General features: G+C 41.7%; 1 protein-coding gene across 6 annotated transcripts in view; it reads right to left on the reverse strand.

Annotated features, from left to right (window-relative positions):
* Positions 1 to 21557, reverse strand: part of LOC134285493 (serine proteinase stubble) — a 74894-nt gene that overhangs the window by 18779 nt on the left and 34558 nt on the right. For all 6 annotated transcript variants that reach the window (XM_062846320.1, XM_062846318.1, XM_062846315.1 and 3 more), the window contains exon 2: positions 18824 to 19690. In XM_062846320.1, coding sequence (XP_062702304.1) covers positions 18824 to 19055 — 232 coding nt within the window. In that variant the 5' untranslated portion in view covers positions 19056 to 19690. The remainder of the gene's footprint in view (positions 1 to 18823; positions 19691 to 21557) is intronic.

Raw genomic sequence — 21557 nt, forward strand, 5'->3', positions numbered from 1 at the left:
CAGCGGTAAAAACTTTGAGACGACAAGGCTGAATCTTGAGTCCGAGACGCTCTATCAGTTTCTGAGAACTAATAATTGTTACACTTGCTCCCGTGTCAACCAGGCCTTCTACTTCCACGCCTAAAACATTGACACGCAGTGTCGGACAACGGTTAAACTGGGTATGGATAGTATACGTGTTGTTGAAGTACTCAAATTTGCGATTGGAGATCTCTTGGGTATCTGGAACAAGAGAGGGATCTCCGCATCTCTCCATTCCTACTCGTTTTTTGATTTTCCTTCCGATGCTGGACGAATGTTGTGCTGTTGAGGACACCGGAAGGCCGTAGTGTCTTGATGTCCGCAAATGTGGCAGAAGATCGTCTTCTTCCGATCGCACTCTTTCCAGATATGGCCTACCTTTCTGCAATTCCAACATAAAGGTTGACGTTGATCAATGTTAGTTGAACCTCGAGCATTTTCAGACATCAGTCGGCGATCTTTGGATGAAACTCCATTTTTCGCTTGCAGAATGGAGATTTCTTTTTCATCGTCCTCCACATGTACAACAAAATCATCCTCGTCCTCAAGAACAACTTCGTTAACCAGATGTGGCTTCATTTGGGATCGTTGGCCGTACAAATTTCCTTCCAAGGTATCGAATTTGTAACAGAGTTGCGCGAGATGTTCAACAGAGTAAATCTTCTCCAGAGCCAGTCTTCGTTTGTAGGACAGTTTCATATTCTCAATAACCAAGTCGAATTTCTCCGCCTCGGTCATTGGTTTGATCAAACGCTGAGCCATTGTTTCGATGTCTGTCAAGAACGCGCTGAAAAGTTCGTTGGGGCGTTGCTTCCTGTTCCGCATTTCTTCCCTGATGAACCTGTCGCGGTTGGGATTATCATACCGCATCTGCAAATAATATAGCAACGTATCCCATGAGGTGAATTTTGATTCATATGCCGTATACCAGACATACGCATCGTCACGGAACAAAAGATGAGCGTGTGTCCGGAGCTCGTCCTTGCTCACTTGGTAGGAACGACAAAGTAGATCAATCTGCTTCAAAAAGTCGATAACCGGAACTGGATTTGTGTCTCCTGCAAACTTTGGCCACTTCTCAATAATATTACAAGTCTGGTGCGGCAGTCTTCTCTGATTCGCTGCCCCGTTATTTGCTCCAAGATTTGCCCTTGCGAAAGACGGCGGAAAACGAATCGGACTTTCTGCATCTCCAGTGAACGGTGGCATTTGCGTCGAGTTAAGTTGGGAAAGATATGGCATGGAATTCCTTTCCGCGCCTAATTCTTGTAGAGGAGTAACCGGTACATTTCGTGTAGTATCCCGAGTTCCTGGATTGCTTCGCAACTGCAGTGGGGGTGACAACCTGGGTATTCCTTCGTGGCGTTCGCCTGTGGACCGAATTCCAAGGTGCTCAAACTGATCTGTCAGATTATGAATCGGGAGATTGGGTACTGGTGGACGATTCACTCGTTCATCAAGCCGATTCCTCACGTACGTCTGTACAATTTGCTCAATTTCTGAAACGTGTACGTATTCCCTCGAATTAGGTCGTTGATTTGCGCTTGTACTTGTAGGTGGATCAGACACTGAAGTGCGCGGTTCCGGTCCCGAGTTTCCAGCAGGGTATTGTTGGCGAACCCTTTCCTCTGCCTGCGGTCTTGCCTGCGGATGCTGTTGACCTTGGTTCGGATTCATGGACGACTCTCCATAGGGCAACGGAGGCCCCATCGACCAAAAATCCATCCGGGATTCACGAGGAGGTTTCGGAACGACTCCCCCAGGGGGATTTCTATTTCCAAGCAAGTTCCGTGGTGAAACGGATCCTTCAGCGGCTACCGGGTCATTTGATGACGAAGCTGGACGGTCCTCGTTTAAAATCGATAAATGCTCATCCGGACGGAATCGAACATTACGGAATGGCAACAGATTTCCTTCAGCGGACATTCTGCCTAACGAAGCCTGCTGCAGTTCCATCTGCAAGTTTCCCGGAGCTGGAAAACGGCTATCCAAGGAATACCGATTTCCGGACATAAACGGATTCAACACCCTCTCTGGCTCACGGCGCTGCTCTTCAGTCTCATCTGCACCAGAATCGCCACCGACAGCTCCACCTTCTTGAAGGCCTTCAGAGTCAGCAAGTGGTGAGATCACTGGTGTCCTTTGTCCTGTAACTGTAGCAGCCGAATTTCTAACTTCCGTATTCACTTCCAGAACAGGCGGAGCTCCTTCCGCAGAAACAACTCCCAGCCGGGTCAAATCGAGTTGGAAATAGCGTCCAGCCATCCCGAAAACGAATTTCATCAGAGCCTGTCGGGTTTGCTCTCCCGACGTGGTAGTCGCGTGGCACCTACGGAGACGACGGTAGTGGTGGATCAGCCTAGATCGACACCCGATTGGTCTACTAGACAACAAGGCGTCTTCAATCTCCTTCACGGCCGCCGCAACGGTCACATATTCGTCGTTGATGGTGTTCGACGTCGGATAATCCTGCTGCTCTTCCCGACGGATCAGGTAGCGAAGCACCCGGCGGTTATCAGCACTACTACCGACGGCCGAATTCCGTAGTTTTAATTCATAAACAACTTCTTCACTCAAATCATCAGCATTCATATAATAATTATCCATTTTGATCAAATTCACTCTTTATTCAATTCAATCACTTCAATTCACTTATTAAAACTATTAAAAAGATAAACTTTGTTGGAATTCACTAATCTCAAACTCAAAAAGATTTTGACAGTTGTAAGAATATACTAATTTACTTTTAAAAACCGCGATATTCAAAAATGTAACCGAAAAATACCGAATTCAAACATAAATGACCGAATTCATATAACCGAACCGAAATTCAACAATTTGTAAACCTAAACCGATAGACGATTGCCTTTGCAATCCAAAAAATTAAAATTTGTTATTCTAAGCTCAGTTCAGATCCAAAAACCAATCAAATTCAAAAATATTCTAATAAATTTTCCAATTGCCAACTTCCAAAGATTCTAATCAGCAATGCCAAGCTTTTAAAGCCAGGCCCCACGTTGGGCGCCAAAATGTAACGTTCCGTCCCGTTACGCTAAGCAAACGGCTTAAGCGCCACCTTCCAAGTAGAAGGACCGTTCACTCTTCTCAATTACCCGGCAAGGAGACCTCCCTCTCAGGGCAGGTTAACCTAGTTCTTAAGAAACGAAGCCGCACTCAACAACCCAAACGTCAGACAACTAATCAGAACCAACTCAAATTCTCAAAAAAAACTTACCGAAACCGAATCAAATATTCCTAAATTAGCCAATGGGGGAAATGCTTATCACTAAAAGAACCCAACACCAACCTTAAATCTAGAAATTCAACAAATTTGTGACGTATTAAAAAAAATGGAGTACCCTAACTAATCTAGAAGTAAGTTTTATTCAGATTCAATTTAAACGAAGTTAATTTAAAAAATATATATATATTCAAATTCATCGAGTTCAAATCGATTGCCTTTAATTAAACTATTTAATTCAACTGCAAATTAAGGCAAACCTAACTCCTAACTGTGACGTCACGTTTTCGAAAGAAACTTCAAGAGCAAATTTTCGTTTCGTTTTGTCAGATCTGACCTCTTTATGCGACGATCCCTCGGCGGTCGTCCCACGTGGTCATACGATTGGTTGTTGCGCACTTCAGTACTCACCGACTGGTCCAAACTTACACCAACGGCCGGTTCCACCATACGACTCGCGCGTCGGCGTCGGTTCCGGGGTATAGGCGTCCCCTTGCAGTGGAGTGTTGAGCTTCCAATTGGGATGTCAGCTCACGCCGCACGTCTTATTGGCGGACGAGTCGTCGTCACCCGAAAAATGCTACCGTGGTAGCCAATGTTGCACAGCAGTGGCGGTGACGGTTTGGTGGGTCAAAACTCACAGCCTATCGGTGATGGTCGGTGGTAGTCCTCGCTGGATCTGAGGGATGATTGTCCACCCCAGACTAGCCGCCCACGTTGGTTGGGCAAGGAGGGCCTGAATTTGTATTAGCCAAAACTCAATTAATCAGGCACTTTTTTCACCGATTCTAAATTCTCGATCAATTCAAATATTTTCGAGTTTAGTTTGAACAATGAAAAACTAATTCAAATTGATTTAATGTAACTTTGATTAACTTTCAAAGCACTCCGACAAATGTCGATCTGCACTCCACAAAGCACTCCACTATTCTCAAGTATAATCGCGATCCAGATTCAAAATAGGGTTGAGCACATTAAGATGAACGCAATTTCCCACCCGAATGCATACAAAAAGTCGTGCATTCTATTGTTTCTTTTGGTTGACTAATTTGGGAATTTTCATATGCAACTCTGGCGCAATTTAGTTACAGCGACGAGAGAGGTTCTGATTATTTCTCTAAGACGCAATAGATTTGAAATAATGAAATGTCGCCTAGTTACTCAACTCAAATACAAGATGGCGCATTGTTATGTTTGTGCTTTGGCTAAACTTCATATGCTGTCAGTTTTGTACATTCATGACGAACACTAGTATATGTATAACAGAAACAGACAGTAACTTATGAATGAAACGAAAAACACATATAGGGTTCTAAATGACGTTACACTTTGGTCATAAACTTCTTCTGTTAGTCTGTTATGCAGGATAAGAGTGGCTTACTATAACTATAACTTCTGTTTGTAAACAAAAAATATATTTATACTCTTTAACGTTTAATCACTTCTCAGGACCGTGCTCAGAAAAGGCTGGAAAGTTGAGGTTTTCCTCATCTCGACTGGTGCCTTTGTGTATTTTCTTTCTTTTCCGAGCAATGGTGCCATAATCTTCTCAACAGACACACGAACGGCCTAGGTCCAGGCAGTGTGGAGCTGGAGACCCCTCGTACAGGCAAAAGAGGAGACGGGACTACACTCCCGAGCCATTAAGCACATTCTTATTGCCGCCAAATCCTACGTCTCTCCAGGACCACCAAAAAGGCGTGTTGGTTGTTAAGACATGCAGCAACGAGCATCGATGACACGCTCTTTGTGGCTGACACCAAGGTAACGTGCTGGCGCTTTGCCAGCTTCCAAGGTGACCTTACCACTCCCTTTGTCCTCAAAAGATGTGCAGGGTTGACATCAAGCCTACTCCCAACTACATACATGCATTTATTTGCTCAACATTACAATTAAGACAAGATATAACCAACAATAGTACCCAGTAGACCTTCGCCACGATAGCAACGCTACCAGGATGATCTCCACACGACCACTTACTCGCCATAAGGGTCGAGATCGACCGGTATGACCTACGGAGCCGACTTCGAAGCCTTGGAACATTCGACCGGTATGACCTACCGGTATGACGACTCCGAAGCTTTGGAACACCTTTTGTTTAGTGTCTGAACTATCCACTCATCGAGTCCACGCACCACATCCTCTGTTGCTCCAAGACGATGCACAGTGGGAAAAATAGGTATAAAACGCGAATAAATTCAATATCTTTGCTCGGAGTGGATGGATTCAAATGAATTTTTGACACAAACAGCAAAAAAAACTCTATAGTTTCAGAAAAGGAGGTTGTCATTCGCCGCACGATGCTTGAAATCAGTGTTTTGAGCTCGTTTTACCCCGCACTCTCTTTTTCACACCTTTTTGAGAAAATCCTCATCTATTCTTGACTGGCGTGCACAATAAATGACTTATTTAACTCGTATTTGTGTAGAAACTTCCATAGTAGCGGAAATTTGACATAAGATTGCTCCTTCTCTTGTCGATTGCATTCCACTCCGGGCGAAGATGCATGTGAAATTTTAAAGAAATAGGGGATATCGGGGTTATTTGAAGATATTTCAATTTTTAAGGCCGTGCGGTGAGCCAAACAAGCTCCATTCGATACTACAGAAGTTTTAACACAAACACGAATCAAATAAATCATTTATTTTGCACTCCAGGATTTTTTCAAAAAGGTGAAAAAGAGAGAGAGTGGGGTAAAACGGGTCCGATACACTGATTTCCAGCATCGTGCGGCGAATGACCCCCTCCTTATCTGAAACTGTAGAGTTTTTTTGCAGTTTGTGTCAAAATTTCATTCAAATTCATCCACTCCGAGCAGAGATATTTTTTCCCATAGTTAATGAACCAGCATTCCAGCCAAGCTCGTCTTTACACATTCTCTGGGCAAAACGGTCCGGGATCGTTTATATCTGCACAAACCCACACTACACGAGGCAGGTACAATGCTACTTCTCCACCTTCCTTTGGTGGAACCATCCCACGTGCGCTGGCATTTGATCATGGAAGCCAACCTGGAAGTTCTGGCGTATGCTCCTTGTACCGCGAATTTAGAAGCTCTTTATGTCCTGCCCGATAAGGATGCTGATAGGTACCATACCAGTGAAACATAGAGCTCATCGTATGACAAGGTACCGTACGCGCTCGCGACTACCAAGTACATTAGCCTAAAAGTACTTTCCAGCGTAATGTAGTTAGAGAAGCCGACGATTGTTAATCCCGTCGGTATCTTTAACCTCAACATGTCGTCGTTCATGACATTCCATAATCAAGATAGAACCTTGCGGGACTCCTGAGGTTATGTGAAAGCACTTCCGATCCACCTCTGTATCGTAAACTGGTACTCGATTCTGGAAGTAACTTCTGAGAATCTTGTACAGTTGCGCGCTATTGAACACGTTCTTGAATTCCAGATTTAAACGAATCCTCTCGCTGGAGCTCTATCTCGGCGGTATATGTATCCGACATGATAGCGTCTACGGTCAACTTCTCCGTCCGGAAGCTGAACTGGTTACTCGAGAGACCTTTTACACACTCTGTGGGCCTCAACATTCTGTTGAAGATGATCTTTTCAAGCACCCTCCCCACAGGCCGATCATGCATATTGGTCTATATACAGTCGGGTCTTCGAGTGGTTTCCTCGCCTTTGGCAATACAACCAGGCTTTGTCGCTTCTAAACATTTGGTAAAACTCCATCGTTCAGGCATTTCTGCACAGCAGACCTGAATATCTTGGCAGCCTCTGTAAACTCCCTTTGAGGCCAGGTTTGGAACTCATTCCGAACGCTAAGGGAAACTCCGCAACGGTGAACCTCTCCTCATCGCCAGCCCAACTTGGTAGTCCTACGAGAAAAGGCCAAGGGCTAGGATCATGACACCGAAAGAGTCTTTTGGTTATCCCCTCCAACATCTCTGGAGACTGCCAGCAGGTGATGTCTTCCACCTACGAAGGCTAGGCCGTGGCCTAACCGCCTCTTCCTCTATCCGCTGGCTGCTATTGTTGTAGTCGATACTGTAGCGAACCGCCAGGTGGTCGCAGTGAGTGTAGTCATCAGCTACCCTCCAATTTGAGCTACCTGTAAGGCCAGAACAAGGGCCAGAAGTACAGAAAATTACATAGATAATCTACTGCGCAACGTTCCGACTAAAGGTACTTTTGGTTACGACTTTATCTAGATAAACATCTAGCATGGCCAGTGCTTCTAGAAGGATTTGATGCCACTGGTGAATAAAACAGCCTCCTCATTCCATGGCCCAGGCATAGAAGTCATCCGCTATTAGCACCGTCCTTTGCCCTGTCAGCACGGCCCCAGCATCTGCATAAACTTCGCGATCGACCACCGTGAAGGCGCATAACAGTTACAAAAGAAAACCCCGTTTACTTTCTCGACTACGGAGCCCTCATAGGTAGTAGAAACCAACTCCTGGACGGACGGGTATTTTCTCGTCGTCCGGATCGCCGCGATTTTTCCGGACCTATCCGCGCCCCAATTTCCGTTGCCAGCGGGTACTCTGTATAAGTCCGCTATGATGGCGATATCCGTTCATCCGTTCCTCACTCAGAAACTGCCTGACAAAGCAGTTGCTGAGCTGCGTCACAGTGGTTCAGGTTCAGCTGCGTTCCTGCACTGCGATTTGTTAACTACGGCTCTTCTGAAGGTCGGGCACTTTGGTTTTCCCGTAGGGTACTTGTAATTCGTGGGTTTCCCGGGGCAAATCAAACACGTGGGTGGATTCGTGCAGCCTAGTGCTTTATGGCCTTCGCCGCCGCATCGTCTGCAGTGCACAGCTTGCTCCTGTTCTGGCCTTCACAGTCCCATGACTTGTGCCTTGGTTTCAGACACCTGCAGCAAGCCTCCGGTTCCTCGTGTAGAGTCAGTTGGCATACTGAGCAGCCCTGTTTAAACTCCTCTAGTTTAACGGACTTATTTGCATCCGCCACAAGTAGCTGAACCAAGACTACCTTTGTCCCTACCAGGCCCTTCCGTAGGCAAACGGCTGCATTGGCCACCTGCACCACGCACTGTTGCCGCAGTGCCGCACAGTGCTGCGCCCCATAGACAAAAGTGAAAAATCGACTTCAAAATTTTGTTCAATCTAGTACGCCATGCTGTTCATACATGCTTGAAGTATGTTGCTCGACCATTATAAGCTTGAAGATCGTGTTTATTATACCAAAAAAACCTAGATTACCAAACAGTGTTTTCGTTGTCAATAGAAAAATAATCTATATATATAAAAATGAATTTCTGTCTGTCTATCTGTCTGTCTGTCTGTCTGTCTGTCTGTCTGTCTGTCTGACCGCTATGCATTCGGAAACTACTGAACCGATCGGTGTGAAATTTTGTATGTAGGTATTTTTGGGGCCGGGGAAGGTTCTTAGCTTGGTGCGGAACCTTTCCGGTCTCTGGAACGGGGGGCTCCCATACAGATGCCTTCGCCGGGGACGTTCCTATGGAGCTGTATGTCAAAAACACAGTAGGCAGGCAGTACGATGTTTGCCGGGACAGCTCGTATTTTATAAAACAGATTGATCTTTGGCCTAGCTCAACATTAATTAACGCTTAAGTTTTCAGTGCAAATCAAAATGAAAGGTCTACAACACATCAGTAGAATCCATTTTTTCGTTTAACACAGCAAAATGTTTTGATATTTGTGAAAATAAAATGTCATAATGTAAGTACTATATGGCGTAGAGGAAAAACGACCCCAAAATTCAAATTGATGAAACAAAAAATGACATCAAAAGACCTCTCTGAATTTTTCACCATGTTTTCTTCATAGTGTCCGCTGAATACTGAATTCGACTCCAGCTGCTTTTATTTGCTAATTTGTTAGTAATCGAGCTTTTTCCGAGTGATGTATTTATAGTCAAAATCGAAGATATTTTTGATCAAGTGTTCTTTTCTGATCCATTCAAACAAAAAATGTTTCAGTTTATATTGTTCCCTCGTTTCCTTATGAAACTGCTGATTTCTACGAAGAATTTGAGGGTAAACTTCAACGATTTCTCCAGTTTTAAAGTATGCAACTGGACAAGAAATGGCCAAACGCACGACCTCAAGGAAACAAAATGTTCTGTGAGAATAAAGTTTGGTAAATAATTGATTGATTTGTCTTTATTATAGAGACAAGTTTGTAGGTACTACTGGAATACACTATCTTGCCGAATACACCAACTCTGTAAAATTGAAAATTGCTCCAGTAAACCACTTTTTTTTGAATTTTTTTCACTATTTTCACTATTGAATATTTTTTGAATAGGCACTTTTTGGCAGCCGTGCTATCAAAATTCCAATGCTTTATCATGTCCAGAATAGACCAAAAGTGACTTAACAATCGGGTCTGATAAGGCACTTTGATTTCTGATGCTATTTTAATAGTAATTTTTTAAAGAAAATATTCACAAATTTCATACAAATCAATTAATACAAACTGAAAACTCACGAAAACTTTTCGACATTAATATTTGTTAATCCAAATAGTATTCTTGTTGAAATAGTCTACCTTTCCTACACTGTGGTTGACTTTACATTGAATATACGACAAAAAATATCGCTTTTTAAATTTTTAGATGAGTTTTTAACACCTATTAAAAACTGTGTTTTTATCTATTTTTTATTGTAATTCCCAATGCATTTGTTTATGTTAAAATACATACATTAATCAATCAACTAAAACAATGATAACATTTTTTTTAATTTGCTGTGTTAACATTATAACTTTGGTTAAAAAACTAAAAAGGCGAAAATATAATGAATGCCTCTACATGTTTTGTGTTGAAAATAAAAAAAATAAAATAAAACGAGTGAAACATTGTTACATCACATTAACACTTATGTGGCCGGCAAGGTACCCGGGTACCTTTTTCAATTTCAAATCTCGATATTTTAATGGTTATTGAGACTAGGATGTTGGAACTCTGTTAGATCTTAGAACTCGTGAATATACATCTATTACTGGGGTTGACCAAATTTTAAAGTGAGGAGGGGCTCCTGCATTTTTTTATTACGTGGAAGGCCGGCAGGGTACCCGGGTACCCACGAAATTGAAATGATCATATCTCCGTCAATTTCTCATCGATTTTGGAAATTTTTAGCTCATTCAATTCAGAAACTCATCATTTATCGGGAAAATATTTGGTTAGACCGATCTAATCACCGTGGTTTACGGAAAATCCATATTTTTGGAAGCATGTCCTTATACCGTATTGAAACCCACATAGTTAAGGCTAGGATACCTTAAAGTGTTTATGGTCAACCATGGCCTCACGGGAAGCGTGTTCCGAAATCACAGTTTCAAAGTCAACACGTTTTATGATTCCCTGCCGGTCAGATACAATATGCCAAAGCAATTTTACGATGCTTGGTACCGAAATTGCTACTAACCTACCGAAAATCCCGTATATTCTATTGTATAAAAACACGGATCCGGAAATCCGGATTTTCCGGTACCTATGGTGATCGGACCGGTCCAACCAAATACGATCTCGATAGATAATGAGTTTCTGAGTTGAATGAGGCAAAAACTTTTAAAATCGGTGGAAAAATCGCTGAGATATGATCATTTCCATTGCGTGGGTACCCGGGTACCCTGCCGGCCTTCTACGGGTGTTTTTTTTGCTGGCCACACTACGGTTAAAAAAGCCAGTATCTGATAGAGATATTCTAGGTTGTAAATCTTACGTCATGATGAAAATTCTTCACAGATATTTTATTGAAATTGGTTATGCTGTTTGATACTCTTTAAAATTTATTTTTTTTAGTTTTCAAGAACTGCGTCCGTTTGGTCGATTCCTGTCCATGATTTTCAAAATTCCTTCGTCGTAGATGTATTGATAAAGATTTCGTAGATGAGGAAATCATTCAAAAAGGCTTTTCCCTCTTTCAAAATTTGTAGTTCAAAATAAATGACACTAACAGTTGAAATAGTTTACATTTATTTAACTTTTTTTTAATTCAGAATTACTACTTGGATGAGCTAAAAAAATATTGAAAGAGTTGTATGAGATTTGTGAATATTTTCATTGAAAATTACTATTAACATTGCTCCAGATATCAAAGTGCCTTATCAGACCCGATTGTTAAGTCAATTTTGGTCTATTGTGGACATAATGAACCATAGAAATTTTGACAGCACGGCTGCCAAAAAGTGACTACTCAAAAAATATTCAATAGTAAGTTTTTAACTCATCTAAAAATTTAAAAAGCGATATTTTTTGTCGGGTATCCAATGTAAAGTCAACCACAGTGTTAGAAATGTAGACTATTTCAACAAGAATACTATTTTGATTAACAAATATTAATGTCAAAAAGTTTTCGAGAATTTTCAGTTTGTAATAAGTGATTTGTATGAAATTTGTGAATATTTTCTTTGAAAAATGACTATTAAAATAGCATCAGAAATCAAAGTGCCTTATCAGACCCGATTGTTAAGTCATTTTTGGTCTATTCTGGACATGATAAAGCCTTGAAATTTTGATAGCACGGCTGCCAAAAAGTGCCTATTCAAAAAATATTCAATAGTGAAAATAATGAAAAAATTTCAAAAAAATTAGTTTGCTGGAGCAATTTTCCGGAGTTTTTTACAGAGTTGGTGTCTTCGGCAAGATAGTGTATTCCAGTAGTACCTACACACCAAATTTTTCGAAACGCTTCCAGCACAAAAAAAAATCAGCAAAATAAATTGCTGAATTTCAGCAAATTTTTTGCTGAACTTCAGCACAACATTGCTGATCAACTTTCAAAATTGTTGGATGGTTCAGCAAGTTGAAAAATAATTGCTGATATTCAGTAAATTCATATTGCTGAATGAAATCAGCACAAAAAAATCAGCAAAATTTGCTGAATACCGGCAAACAAAATTTGCAGTGTACAAACATGTAGAACATATCACGTTGAAATTTTACGATATAATCACGGAAAAGTTCAAAAAACTGATTTTGAGGTTGTTTTTCAAACTTTCATATTTTCTCCCTAAAAATGAAGTCCGAGCTATATGATGTCTTCGGCAAAGTTACTTGAAATTACTTGTTCTACAACTTTGCTGAAGACATCTACCCTCTAAAAAAATATTTTGAAAAAATATTTTTTTGCTCGGGTTCACCCTACAGTTTTACCATACAGTGAATATGCATAAAAATAGAGAAGATTTTTCTGAACATATCTTCCAAAGACACCTATATGCTAAAATGTCATCTAACGGCTCTTAGAGGTTTTGATCGTCTTTTTTCAGAATGATCCCACTGTGGGGCGTTCTCCTCCTGATCATTTACATCCTCTGTTTACGCAATAACTTGTGGTTGGTAAGGACCTAACAATGGTTGCAAGCCCTGTTCCCTTGAATCCGGAACGGGTTGGGCTTGTCAAGCCCACCCTTCCTAGCTTTTGGGACGCCTGGCTGGGATCCGATTTACCGGCATTACTGCCGGCTTTGGGGCTAACGACCGTCTAGCCTTTCGGGCGCCGGCCGGTAGCTCCTCACCTGACGGCAGCCTCACACGCTTCTGCAAATTATTGTCAAAAGCAGTCACAATCGGCCACACTCTTCGCGAAAGCGAAGGCTTCCATCTGGGTGGACTTTGGAACTTTTGCCTATTTTCGGGTTCTGCCGCTGTCGCAGTTTCTATGGGTTTCCCATGGTCTTGCTTGGCAGCCGTCGTTGACTTTCGATGTCTCGTTTGTTTGCCATTGTATCCAGATAGTATTCTTATCTTGTTTTCTTTTCGCTGCTTGTGGTCTAACGACTAGCTCACGGAGCCGGATACCAAGCCTCTAGGTTTCCGGAGGACCATGGTGCACAAGTGAGGTTGGAGTCCTTCACACGCTGTTATGAGCCGCTCCTAACCTGGAGTTCTCATAGAAGCTCATGGTTGCAGAAGCAAATCTTATATTTTCCAGTCTACCTACGAGCAATATTACCACCAGGGTTGGCTGTCCGATTTTCCCAAAGGTTGCTGCAACAAGGCAACAGCTGCTCTTTGGGCCTGTCGGAGAGTGACCGGGGGAAAGTGGGGGCTAAAACCCAGGATAGCTCATTGGATCTACCTTGCAGTTGTTAGACCCAAAGTCTATGCCAATCTAGTCTGATGGCCTAAAACCAAAACCAAAACAGCCCAACGAGTGCTGGCTAAACTTCAACGTCTAGCATCATTGTCAATACCGTAATCCGGGGTCAAATTGATCACTTTTAAACAACTTTTGCGGATAACATCAGTGCCTGTTCAAATATTGCCAAAAGAATTACTGAAAAACCAGTACCCAGCGGATCGCCATGGAACCAAGTGACAGAATTTTGTTCAACAAATTTTAACTTTAAGTTAAATAAGTTCAAATATTAAAACTTTGGAAATGCCACTTTGGGGCGAAATTGATCAGTACACAATTAAGCATCGGTTGGAAAGGAAAATTTCCTTCACCACTTAATTTTGCTCTTTCAAAACCGAATAACGCGTCTAAAATCTTACAACTAGTGAATTTAATACTTTAAATACAAATTTAAATTTTGAAATTTCACCTTAAACGCCTAAAGGCAGGCAATTTCATTTGAAATAAGTGATTTCTACCACAATAAATGACTATTTTTTTCATAAAATGAACTTTATATAACTAATTTATGTTCTGATTAACTGCACAACATCCCAACCAAGGCTCCACAAACATGTTAGAACAGAGGATTCACGTAAAGTCCTATTAGCAATTGATTGTTTAGTAGCAATGATTTCAGCTAAATGAGAAATATATTGCAAATTCCTTGAAAAAATTAGGCAAAACTAACTTTTATCTAAAAAACTAGGAGTGGGTAATGTCTGAGACATAACCGCAATGTTGACGTAGGACAAAGGCTGGAAGGACTTTTATATTCTCATAATACAATGTTTGTTGTTATGATAATACAAATGGGTGGACTGATGTGTTGAGTAAAGTTGTTGTGTGATCGCTTTCGCTGAACGCATTCATAACCCAACAATCATTTTTGCTGTATAAGAGTAAAACAAATCACTCTTAAGCTAACTTAAGCTCAAGAAGCTGTTATTCAGCTGGTTCGGTTACTTGGGAAGATTTTGAATAGTTCAAGAGTTATTTCGTTTTGAAGAGAAATGATCAATTTACTCTTCTACGAGAGAATTTTCATCGAGCGGATAAAATTATTAGATAATTGAACGGCGTTAGATAGATCCTTTTAATTGAAGATTAACGTGAAACTCATTCAATAATACGTTGTTTTCATCTGGGAAGAACATATTAGTGGCCGACTTCACTATTGCTGAACTACCAAGCTTTCAGTTTGTCGCTTTTAATTACCGAAACATAACTCTTGAGAAATCATTTTCGCTGATCCTGGAAAAGACCGTTTATAAACCGGAAGATTTTGGCAAGACAATTATTGCATGAATTCATCACGCAATGCGAGTTTATTTTACCCATACTGAATGCGGCCGTTTGCTGTCGTGGATGAGATTTCTGGTGCTGCCACCACGATAGCCGAGAGTCATCGCTGAGTTTGTGTGCAGCTGCCTAGCTGGGAGGTGACATCTCCCTTCTCCTTGACTGATCCAAGGAAAATGACGAAAGTTAACAGAGGAAACAGCTGTTATGCCCCTAGATTAGCAGATGAAGCTCCTCCCATTCGGCGGGCTTTCCAATTTATTCCGTTTGCATGACCCGCCCACATTGTGTCAGACGCTTTAAATGACTAATCAACCGTTCTTTGAGACAATTTCTAATCGAACGGATGAACTAACCGAAGTATTGAAAAGTTAAGATCATTTTAATTCGATAAATATTAGAACGCAACAATGTTTCAGGCACAATTTGTCCGAATAAGATACTAGAACAATTAGAACAATTAGAGGCCGGCTATACTGTTGCTAAGTTTTCAGTCTGTCGCTTTTATTTATCCGATTCATAATTCTGGAGGAATCATTTTCGATTTAAATAATAGAAGATTTCGGCAAGACAATTGAAAATTATCCGCACTGAATGCTGGAAGCCGTCGAAAACTGCCATCGCTTACTGCCGTGGATGAGATTCCTGGTTCTATCAGCTAAATAGCCGAGAGTCGTCGCAGGATTGGTGCGCAGCTGCGGAGGTGACATTCACTCCCTTTGACTGATCCAACGAAAATGACGGAAGAAAACAGAGGTCACTGCTTTTATTCCCCTTGATTAGCAGATTAGGCTCCTCCCATTTGGCTGGCTTTCCAGGTTATTTCGTTTGCATGACCCGCCCCGAATGCTCCAGATGCATCAAGCAACTAATCAACCGAGAAATGAGCAAATTTTCATTGAACGGATAGAGTAACCAAAATATTGGATAATTTCGATCAGTTTAATTCGAAAAATGTTCAAACTAATTTTAATTAAACAATGTTTCACGCAAAATAGTCCGGATAGAATAATGCGTTGTTAAATTCCGAGTGGAACCATTAGGCCATTAGTGACCGGCTTCATCATTATTGCTGGGCCACCAAGTATTCAATCTTTTACTTTTCAGTTGCACTACACTTTTCTCGTTCGATGGAATGAAATTAGCTGATTCACAAACTTTTAAGGAATAATTAACGGTGGTCCTGAACATGACCGTTTGATTATTTGACGAGTTTAGGAACGAAATGGCATGAATTTACCATGCCACGCAATGCGTGTTGGTTTTCTCCGTGCTGAATGATAAACGCCACCGAAAACTGGACCGCCGCTTGCTGCCGTGGATTAGAATAATGACCAGTTTCACTATTGCTGGCAACGATGCTCTGTCTTTTGCTTTTTGGTTGCACTACATCTCGATTGATGTTGGAAATTATCCAATTAACTCTTGAAGAATCATTTTCGATGGTCCTGAAAAGGACCGGTTTGAATAATGGACGATTTTGATTCATTCACCATGCCACGCAATGCGTGTTGGTTTTCTCTACGGAGTGCGGAGAATGCTGAACGCCGTCAAAAATTGGCCCACCGCTCCGCTGCCATGGATGCGATTCCAAGTGCTATCATCAGCACGATAGCCGAGAGTCGCTGGGTTGTTGTGCTGCTGCCTTGCTGGAGGTGACTTCCACCTCCAATCTCCTTGACTGATCCAACGAAAATGACGAAAGAAAACAGAGAACAATGCTTTTATACCCCTAGATTAGCAGATGAAGCACCTCCCATTTGGCTGGCTTTGCAGTTTATTCCGTTTGCATGCTACAGACGCTTCAAACGATTAATCAACCAAGAAATGAGAAAATTTTCATTGAACGGCTGAAGTAACCAAAATAATAATATTATAATATTATATATATTATGTGGTTGAACCACACTTTTCTCGTTCGATGGAATGAAATTATCTGATTCACAACTCTTGAGGAATAATTTTTGGTGTTTCTGTAAAAGACCGTATGATTAATTGACGATTTTAGGAAAGAAGTGGCATGAATTCACCATGCCACGCAAGGTGTGTTGGTTTTCTCAGTGCTGAATGATGGACGCCACCTGAAACTGCCCCGCCGCTTGCTGCCGTGGATGAGATTAATGACCGGCTTCACTCTTGCTGGCAACGAAGTACACCTTTCTCTATCGAGGATTGAAATTTCTTCAATTAACTCTTGAGGAATCACTTTCGATGGTCCTGAAAAGGACCGTTTGAATAATGGACGAATTTGATGAATTCATCATGCCACGCAATGCGTGTTGGATTTCTCCGCGTTCAATACTAGGCGCCGCCGAAAACTCGCCCGCCGCTTGCTGCCGTGGATTAGATTCCTGGTGCTATCAACCGAGATTCATCGCAGTCGATGTGCGGCTGCTTGCTAAAGATGACATCCTACCCCCTTGGCCGATCCAACGTAAATGAAGACAGAAAACAGAGGACACAGCTTTTATACCCCTAGATTAGCATATGAAGCTCCTCCCATTCGGCTGGCTTTTCAGTTAATTTCGTTTGCATGACCCGCCCCTCTTGCTCCAGACGCATCAAACGATTAATCAACCGAGAAATGAGAAAATTTTCCATTGGACGGATAATGTAACCAAAATATTAGATGATTTAGATCATTTTAATGTGGAAAATGTTAGAATTGATACATTTTTCAAGCAAAATGGTCCGGATATGATAATGCGTTGCCAAAGTCCGGGTGGAACAATTAGGCGTCATAATTGTTGCTGACTGAGTCACCAAGCATTCAATAATTCACTTTTACGGTTGTACTACACTTTTCCCGTCCGTTGGAATGAAATTATCCGATTCACAGCTCTCGAAAAATCATTTTCGATGGTCCTTAAAAGGACCGTCCGTTTGGATAATGAATAATTCTAGGAAGAAAATTAAACGAATTCACTATGCCACTATGCGTGTTTGTTTTCTCCGCACTAAATGCTGAACGCCGTCGAAAACTGCCCCCCCCTCCCCCCGCTTGCCTCCGTGGATGCGATTAATGACCGGCTTCACTCTTGCTGAAAAACGATACTCTGTCCTTGCTTTGCACTACACTTCTCGATCGAGGGTGGAAATTTATCCAATTAACTCTTGAGAAATCATTTTCGATGGTCCTAAAAAGGACCGTTTGAATAATGGACGATTTTGATGAATTTACAATGCCACGCAATTCGTGTTGATTTTCTCCGCGCTCAACGCTAGACGCCATCGAAAACTGGCCCGCCGCTTGCTGCCGTGAATGAGATTCCCGGTGCTATCAGTACGATAGCCGAGTGTCGCCGCTGAGTCGATGTGCCGCTGCCCAGCTCGAGGTGTCACCTCGACGGTGGTCGAAATGGAACTGACGAACAGCTCTCGCATGATCGCATTCCTTCCTGCATCGTAGGTAGTTGCCCCCACGATGCGCACCAATCAGAGAGCGTTGGTAGACTGAACGAGAAAATTAGTCCGCTACCCATATTTATAGATTTCAGCGATTTCAATGTCTAACTTTAAAACAACTTTTCAACTATTTATCAGTGATTTTTAGGTTCACCGAATATTACAAATTGAACGTGGGAGTTTCATCTCTCGGATAACGGGATTTGTTTATCATTTCATTCAGTGGGAAGGATACTGTGAGCGTTTAAAATCTTTCACTCAAACGTAACGCTCTTGGTTTCATAAATTTTGAAATGACACCGGTTATAGAAAACAGAGACGTAGTCCTACGTCAAAATTAAAAGTCTACGCTCACCTCTAGACATCTACGAATCAGATGACGTAAATAGTTTAAGATCATTACGACGCTTAAGAGTTCCTAGGATTAGATTACAATGTAGTACCCGAGTGATCAATGTCACCCCGCTGATCAATTTGACCCCGGTTTATGGTAACAGGAGCTATTCGAAGTAGTCATGGTTCAACACTAGATGCCTTAATTAATCTGCTATCCTTGCACCAATTTGTGCAGCTACAGAATTTTAAGCGAAGCCCAAGGAGAACTGTCCGAGCGTCCTCAAGACTAGTTTTCTCTGTAAAGTTTTAGAAACCTTTATCTAAATCTTTAATAAATGATTAAGTGAACTTCCAACACTTTTTTTTTTATTTAGTAATGCAGTGACATTTGGTATTCTCAATTTGAAGCATATCTGTGAATTTGTTGAAAACTTACCGCAATCGCAGCCTCTGACCTGGTTGGTCGCCTCCGGTCCATCGTCGTCACCGAGCGAAAAGCCAGCCGTATCAAGCCCGAAGAGTGCATCGAACAAAAACCGACCGCCCCGGTAGTCGTCCACTTCGGTCTGATTGTTGTACCAGGCCGTCGCTGCTCGACATCTTCGCACCGCCACCGCCAGCAGAACACCAACAACGGTCACTATCACAGCCGTCGGATTGAACTTCATTTTTTGTTGTTGCTTTGTTTGTTGCTCTTATCTTATTCGCGCGCGCTATTTATTTGTTTGTTTCAATTATTCCACTTGTTTTGCTGCAATTTCGTTCGTTTTGCTTCTTCACACACTTAGCGCCGGCACGCGCGCGCACACGAATGTTGAACTTCCTTTCGGATTAGACGACGCCGACGACTGCAGCTGTGCTCGTCGCTTGATCACACACTACCAAATGGGGGGCCCCAGATGCAGTTAATCGCTTCAACTATGCAGGAATCCAACCAGATGTTTTAATCGTGTTCGTACTCTCATAATCTCTTCATTTCACTTTCTTCTTCTGTTCCGAGCACATTGACGGCACCACCGGCGGCGCGTGGTTTTGTGGTCTTCTGTGATGAAGCCTCCCCTGGAACATTACTTAACGGTTAGGTATGGCAGCTACTACTACCTCATGTTTTTGCCCCCGAGCCGATCCTGAACTTATAGTGAAGGTTTTTTTCCGCGGCTGCGGCGGTGGCTTGTTCGGAACTCTTTCACTTTCAGTTATCTTCGGTGAGCGATCTATGGGTCGGAGACGCAGACGGAGCACTTAATCCAGGGTCGTCTTGTTCGTTGAGCTAAAATGTTATCCCGATAAGCTTTGGATGAATCTAAAAGAAACATTATAAATATTAACCTTTGAGTAGTCTCGTAAATTTTTGTAACGCGAAAAGTCGCGCTTCGCACTTTGTGTAACAACCATGCATTCTGGCAACACACATTGTGTCATATAAGGGCATGTCCATAAACTACGTAGACTCTTAGGAGAGGGACGGGGGGTCTGGCCAAAGTCTACGCTCTATTCAAATTTAGAAAATTTTGTCTGAACAAAAGTTTACAAGGGGAGTCTGGAATGACGAAACATGAGTCTACGTAGTTTATGGACAACGCCTAAGATTTGCAGCAGCGCAAGTTTTGGTGTGTGGAAGTTGATGTGACGTAATTATAACACAATGTTAGAATTAACCAAAACTTGCGCTTCCGCAACTCTTATATTACCAAGTGTGTTGCTTGGGTAGAATCCTTTTTAGAATCTTGATTGAGAATAGTAGTTTACGCAACAAGGTGCAGAATTAAGATATTTACAGCACGAGTCGTACATTTATCCAACGAGGCTGGCCGAGTTGGATGATTACGACGAGTGCTGTAAAAATTGAGTTCTGCACCGAGTTGCGTACAATGTTTTTTGCAATTTCATAAATTACCGCTTGTGGTTAGTTTTAACAAAACTTTCCCATCAAATTGCACACTGAATTCCATAGCCATGTTTAAGAAAATCTGATCATAGCAGGTAATACTGTGTAGTGTTGTCACAATTTTCAAAACTGCTTCCAGAAAGCATTAAGAAGTTGATGAAACTTGAAATCAGTGCTGTAATGGTTCGTTACGCAACGCAAATCAGTGCTGTAATGAACCATTACAGCACTGTTTATTTGGTGCGGGAAATTAGGCCTTTTCCTGTCAGATTTACGTGAGGTAAAACAGCCTATTACGATGAGAAATTGCAAAAAAACTATTGGCAAAATCTTTTTGATCAAAAACCATACAGATTGAACACTTGAAAAGAGACCCAAATGGATCGAGAAAAAACTAGCGTTTTCCACTCCACTTAGGATTGCGAGGCCGAACCATACCATCATAACCTCAGTCGTATCCTTGGTCATAACCCCGACAGAATCACCAAATTTGTACTGTTAGTTTCACAATTAGTTGATTATTATTTGTATAAATTTGGACTTGATTGATTAACTTTACATGAATCAAATACGATTTTAGTGGAGTATATCCTCCTGATAACAGATGAGACTACGAAGTCCCTCGGGAACCTCATCAAACGCTTTGAAACGCCCTGTTGAATCTCCCGTTAAAGTGTGTCCTTGGGAAACTCTCTAAAACCTCTCTGAATTCTTCTTGAAACCACCTGAAATGCCCTGAAACGCATTGAAATTCTTTGAAACGCTTTGGAGCGCATCTGAACTTTCTTCGAAACCCCCGTGAAACTCGCATAATACCCATTGAAGCCCCCAAATGCCCTTCCTGAAACGCATTGAAACGTCCTGAAATGCTTTGAAGCGTCTTTGAAACCGCCTTCTAAGACTCATGTAAAACTTGGGAGCCTGCGAAGCCTTCCAAAACTCCTCTGTGCTTGTCAAAACCATTCCATCTGCTACAGAGATTACCATGAAATTATTCAAAAAATTGATCATATTTTGGAAACAATAATACTATTAAGAGAATATATTTTAAAAACAATTATAACTTAAGTTAAGCTCTTATGATATTAAAATTGAAAACAGTACATTCTAACAATTTGAAGTCTGGTAATTGGAACTTTGGGCTGTCTATTTTTTCTATTGTATTAGGCAAACTCTGCAGAAAACTCTTATTACCCTTCCGTAACTCGCGCGGCTGGCCACCACCGCCTGCGCCACGTTAATGTTGAGCACAAAAAGCGAGATTTTTTCAACGTACAAAATA

The sequence above is a fragment of the Aedes albopictus genome, chromosome 1, assembly GCF_035046485.1.
Source record: "Aedes albopictus strain Foshan chromosome 1, AalbF5, whole genome shotgun sequence".
Lineage (NCBI taxonomy): Eukaryota > Metazoa > Arthropoda > Insecta > Diptera > Culicidae > Aedes > Aedes albopictus.